This window comes from Marmota flaviventris, chromosome 11 (genome assembly GCF_047511675.1).
Source record: "Marmota flaviventris isolate mMarFla1 chromosome 11, mMarFla1.hap1, whole genome shotgun sequence".
NCBI classification, from domain to species: Eukaryota; Metazoa; Chordata; class Mammalia; order Rodentia; family Sciuridae; genus Marmota; species Marmota flaviventris.
In genome coordinates this window covers 37,502,884-37,509,030 of record NC_092508.1, presented here as the reverse complement: position 1 = coordinate 37,509,030, position 6,147 = coordinate 37,502,884, and the positions used below count along the sequence as shown (strand labels likewise).

The 6,147-nt window shown below is 43.3% G+C and overlaps 1 protein-coding gene across 1 annotated transcript; it reads left to right on the top strand.

The window, feature by feature from the left end:
- Window positions 1-651: 651 nt before the first annotated feature.
- Window positions 652-3,852, top strand: Mars2 (methionyl-tRNA synthetase 2, mitochondrial). Its single transcript, XM_027925039.2, has one exon. It carries the CDS (start codon window positions 674-676, stop codon window positions 2,453-2,455), a length of 1,782 nt encoding a protein of 593 aa, XP_027780840.2. The 5' UTR covers window positions 652-673; the 3' UTR covers window positions 2,456-3,852.
- Window positions 3,853-6,147: the final 2,295 nt, after the last annotated feature.

Genomic DNA, 6,147 nt, shown 5'->3' with positions numbered 1-6,147 from the left:
ATGAGAGTGTGTTATGAACTACAGACTGTTACTTCAATTCTGGGCTCCTGAGGTTTCTCCTGCCCCCAAACTAGAGTCCCATTACTAGAAGAAACTTGAAAAACACTCCTAGAAGATTATCAAGAATATTAAAAAAATATTAACAACTCCTCTTGAAAAATAAAATTGAAAATTATTATTCTTTATGTGCACAGCAGCAACATTGCAGTCTACTTCCCTGGATCTCAAGTGTCTATGGGAAGGATTTAGCAGATCAAATCTACATCTTGATTCAGCAAATACTGTTTACATAAAATATTTCTCCAACTTTTTCAGCTCTTATTCTTCCCTTATGTTCAGGTTCTGAAATAAAATTTAGATCGACTTTTCATATATCGACCAGGGCATATGCAGAGGAATGTCTTCCCTAGAAAGGGAAACAGATCCATGAGTGTAAAACCACAACTTAGAGAAGGGAGCTGAAGATATTATAACAGAAAAGAGGCTATTTTCCGCCGACTTCCGCCAAGAAATCTACTGGCGCAGATCCTGTGGAGGATGGCAGCGCCGGCGGGCGCTTACGGCCGAATTCCATTGGTTTTCGGGGCGGAAGCGTCTGGGCGGCTTGGCTGCGCATGCGCCCCTCACATGTGCGTTTAAGACACCGCCTCCACAGTTTAGGCCGGCTGGAGCTATGCTGCGAATATCTGTCCTCAGGCTGCTGGGATACTCGGGGACCCGCAGGGTCTCTCTCCTGGAGAGTTCTGGCCCACGCCACTATGGTTCAGGCTCTCAGTGTACCCGCGATGATCCTCAGGACACGCGCGCCTACTTCACCACACCCATTTTCTACGTGAACGCGGCGCCGCACATCGGACACCTGTATTCCGCGCTCTTGGCGGATGCCCTCTGCCGCCACCGTCGCCTCCGAGTTCCCGGAACTGCCGCAACCCGATTCTCTACCGGCACCGACGAGCACGGTCTGAAAATTCAACAGGCGGCGGCCACTGCCGGCGTGGCCCCGATTGAGCTGTGCGATCGAGTCTCTGCCCAGTTTCAGCAACTTTTCCAGAAGGCTGGCATCTCCTCCACCGACTTTATCCGCACCACGGAGGCCCGGCACCGGGTGGCCGTGCAGCACTTCTGGGGGGTGCTTAAGTCCCGGGGTCTGCTCTACAAAGGGCTCTATGAAGGTTGGTATTGCGCCTCTGACGAGTGCTTCCTTCCTGAGGCCAAGGTCACCTGGCAGCCGGGCCCGTTGGGAGATTCGTGCCCTGTATCTCTCGAGAGCGGGCATCCTGTCTCCTGGACCAAGGAAGAAAACTATATTTTCAGGCTTTCTCAGTTCCAGGAGCCACTACAGCGTTGGCTGCGAAGCAACCCTCAGGCCATCACTCCAGAGCCATTCTATTACGGAGTCCTTCAATGGTTGGAGGAGGAGCTACCGGATCTATCTGTTTCTCGAAGGAGTAGCCACCTGCACTGGGGCATTCCAGTTCCTGGGGACGATTCACAGACCATCTATGTATGGCTGGATGCCCTGGTCAACTACCTCACCATAATTGGCTACCCCAATGCTGAGTTCAAATCTTGGTGGCCAGCCACATCTCATATCATAGGTAAGGATATACTCAAATTTCATGCCATCTATTGGCCTGCCCTCCTCTTAGGGGCTGGATTGAGCCCACCACATCGCATCTATGTCCACTCCCACTGGACGGTGTGTGGCCAAAAGATGTCCAAGAGCTTGGGCAACGTGGTGGATCCCAGGACTTGCCTTGATCGATATACTGTGGACGGCTTCCGTTATTTTCTTCTTCGGCAGGGTGTTCCTAGCTGGGACTGTGACTACTACGATGAGAAGGTGGTTAAGTTGCTGGACTCTGAGCTGGCAGATGCCTTGGGAGGTCTTTTGAACCGATGTACTGCTAAAAGAATAAACCCTTCTGGAACCTATCCAGCCTTTTGCACTACCTGCTTCCCTAGTAAGCCAGGGTTGGTGGGACCATCAGTTCGTGCTCAGGCAGAGGATTATGCTCTCGTGAGTGCAATGGCTAGTTTGCCCAAGCAGGTAGCAGAGTATTATGATAATTTTCAGATCTATAAGGCTCTGGAGGCAGTGTCCAGCTGTGTTCGGCAAACTAATGGTTTTGTCCAAAGGCATGCACCATGGAAATTGAACTGGGAGAGCCCAGCAGATGCTCCCTGGCTGGGTACTGTACTTCATGTGGCTTTGGAATGTTTGCGTGTCTTTGCAACTTTGCTTCAGCCTGTTACCCCAAACCTAGCTGACAAGTTGCTGTCCAGGCTGGGGGTCTCTGCTACAGAGAGGGGACTTGGAGATCTATTTTTCTTGCCTCGATTCTATGGACATCCATGTCCTTTTGAAGGGAGGAGGTTGGGACCTGAAACTGGGCTTTTGTTTCCAAGACTTGACCAGTCCAGGGCTTGGCTGGTGAAAGCTCACAGGACCTAAAAGCTCATTTCTTACTGGCTTGGGGTAAAAGCAATGTGTTATTTTCATTTTCAGGAAGGTTATACTAGTGTTTTCTGAGCACATACTCCATGTGCCCATGAACAAAGGTTTGTAGCCTTTCAGGTGATGACTACTTTCATTTCTCCATGCCCATCAACCACTGTCTTTTGTGCACCAATGTTCTAAGATGTCTCTAGGGGAAAAATGGGTAAGAGAGAAAATTGCTGATATTTTTCCCCCATTATACCTCCTCTTAAACCAGAGTTATGTTATTTGTTTGCCCAAACTACCTCTCATTACTTCTGCTTCTCAGGCCAATAAGTACAGTGACTCCTTTTATTGAGAGAGGGGTTGGAGCCTCCCAGCCTCAGCTTTTATAGGCTAGCCATACTTTGTTAACATATTGGGTGTCTGCAGATTCTTTTAAAAACCATATGATTTTTGCCCATATTCATTCCCATTATTTAAACTCCATGCCTACTAGGACTTCCTACTTTGTCAGTCAGTCCAAACAGTTGTGTTTTGTAACGTTACACTTCAACCAGTAGATGGCTCTAGTCTCACATTTAATTACTTAAAATTGAAGTTTCAGAATTAAGTTTTCTGCTAATTTCACTGGGCTTTAAATTTTTATGCTTTTCTTGATGATGAGATATCATAAGGGATTTTTTTTTTTTTTTGTGTGTGTGTGTATTTGTGTGGTATTGGGGAGTAAACCCGGTGCCTTGTCCACGCTATCCACTCTACCACTGAGCTACCCCTAAATCTTGACTCTCTTAAAATAACAATTATTTGCCACCACTGCTATTTCGATAAGTTCTTTTTTTGGTGGTGTTGGAGATTCAAGCCAGGACCTTGCGCATGCCAGGCAAGTGCTCTACCACTGAGCTACATCCCCAGCCCTCAGGTTTTTTTTTTTAGGACTACTGAAAAATGACATTTACCTTTTTTTGGTACCAGGGATTGAACCCAGAGGTGCTTAACCACTGAGCCACATCCACAACCCTTTTTATTTTGAGACAGAGTCTTGCTAAGTTACTGAGCCTGGCTTGAACTTGTGATCCTCCTGCCTGTCACTGGGATTACAGATGTGTGCCACCACACCTGGCTGACATTTATTCTTATTGACAGGCTAATAAATAAATGTATAAAGTTGTTTATATGATAAACTATAAAACTTGCAGAATTTGGTATGTTAATTTTAAACTTTACAGGTTACAGATATAGCTAACAATTTGTAAATACTTTAAAGTAATGTTTTCTGTTTCTTATAGGCTTAATTTTGTTATCCACATATACTAATTTACTTTGATTTCTTATTGGTCAATCAAAATAATACAATGTAGAAATTGTATAGAAATTATAAATATTAATACGCTTACTTTCAAGTAGATTTTGCTGTTAAATTCTTTTGATGTTTTAACTTATTAAAGTTTAAAAGTTTATAAGTACCTTATTCAGATCTGTTCTGTTGCATTTGTTGAAGGTGATGGTGCAGGAAGGAAATGATCAATGCTCCAGGAATCTCAAACTGGATTTAGGGAAACTCCAAGGCTCCATAAGAGAATATCACAGAGAAGATGTTAAGGTATCAATTTATACAGTGATTATAATATAGTAAGCCAGTGTTATAGCTCAGGTGATTGGGCAACTAGGCCAAAATTTAACATGAGAACATGCCTTGGAATATCCATTCATTGTATGGTAACGAGCAGAGGGCTCACTCTGAAGTAAACTATTGTCCTGGTAGTTTCCCCAGATTTATTTTAGGTGCCACCATTCAGCTCCAGATTCTCTTTAAAATGATCAAGGTGAGGGATTCCTGGTTACTTGGAAACACTGCTTGGAAAAGAATGCTTGAAGGCATTCTAAAGTTGGAAGGACCATTTCTACAAATGTTCCCTTTGGACTCTTTATCATTTTGGGCTTTTGTATTCTGGTTACTTGCTAGAATTACCAAGACTAGAGCAGAGTGAAAGATGTCATTTGTTTACATTAATGAAGGAAAACATTTGGAAAATCAGTGAGATGATAATCTCTGCCTTTGTTAGTGCTCTTATAGCATTGTTACAGTTCCTGTCACAACTAATACACAGTTATCTTGCATTGATCTTTCTTATGGCCCAGTGCTGATCAATACACAGAAGTTGGTTTGTTGGAGGATGTTGATATTGAGTTCTTTTTTATAGACTGTTACTTGTGCAGACACTTAACTTAGATATTTGTAGTACTGGAGGTACAAGAAAATAGGAGAACCAGAAAAAGAGAGGGCATAATTACTACAGAAGACAGGATATTTTGAGTGGAGGAGTGTAGTAACTTGGGTCTCACTTCTGTGATGATATGGAAGGTGAATCAGTCAGATTCTCTATTGGAGGCACACTATTGATAAAACAGATACCATTTGGGTACTCAGTTGTGTTTGGTTTGATCCAGTAGTTTTAAGAATGGCAAGTAGAGACAGGTGACATTTAAAATTGGAGGGCATGCACTTTAAGAGGGGCGTCCTGTCAGGTGTGGTGATACATGACTGTAATCCTAGTTACTTGGGAGGCTGAGGCAGGAGGATTTCAAGTTTGAGGCTACCCTGGGCACTTAGTGAGACCCTGTCTCAAAATAAAAAAGGCTGAGGATAGCTCAGTTTTAAAGGACCCCAGGGTTACATCCCTAGTACTATGTAAACACACACACACACACACACACACACACACACACACATACACACAAGGCATCCTAATAACTTCCGGGAGATGACAATAAACTTAGCTTTAAGAATCCTCTTATTCTAGAACTGTTAGTACCTTATTTGGCATCTTGTAGGTCCTTTTATCATAAGGAATTTTCTTCCAAATACTACTATTGTGGTTCTCAAATATTCATTTTGGGAGCAGTGTTACAGGAGGGACAAAGCACTGTTTAGATCAGGTATTCCTAGGTTGTCCTATTAGGAGAGTAATAAGATGTCAGTAGACAGTAGTTCAGTAGACTATAGTCCTAATTGGCAGAGTATATGTTAAGTGACAGCACTATATAATGGAGACCTGTTTTATAAGCATACTCTTAGACTGGGCACCTTAGAAGTTGGAAAACCAGTAACTATAGGAGAAGCAAGAAGTAAATACAATCTCTGATTTCACTGAAATCTCAGTTATTCCAGAAATAGACCTCATTCTTTTTCTTGAGGACCTGTGGACTCTATAAGGAATGTGAAAAGAAATTGGATATGAAGTTGATGCCAGAGTACTTGAGAAAGGCATTGGCTATTGGCTGTAAGATGGGTCCTTGGGCATGGTGTTTTTTTCCTCCAAATTTGTACCTATGATTGGGATGTAGCTTTTTAGATCCAAGAAGTTCTGAAACTGGAGAGAAGCTAGCCACTAGTTGTTCATGTTGTAGGCCTCCAACAAGGATGACTTACAACCATAAAGTTGCAGCAAGTGACAGTACCAAGGTTCCTTTAGGCATTATGGTAGGGATGGGTTCCTGGATCTCTGACTATTCCACCTTTACCAGGTATATAGTGGCAATTTTGGCCTGCACTAGTGTAATCTTTAGTTATAGGGGAGGTTAGGCCTCCTGGCTAAGATTTGGTGCATACAGCTGCTATAGATAATCTGTAATTGCCTTCTGAAGACAATGTCCTAAAATCTGTAGTCCAACTAGATATAGAATCACTTATTGGCGAGGTCTGG

Coding starts and splice junctions, on each gene's coding strand:
- Mars2 (XM_027925039.2), top strand. CDS start 674: ATGCTGCGAATATCTGTCCTCAGGCTGCTGGGATACTCGGGGACCCGC.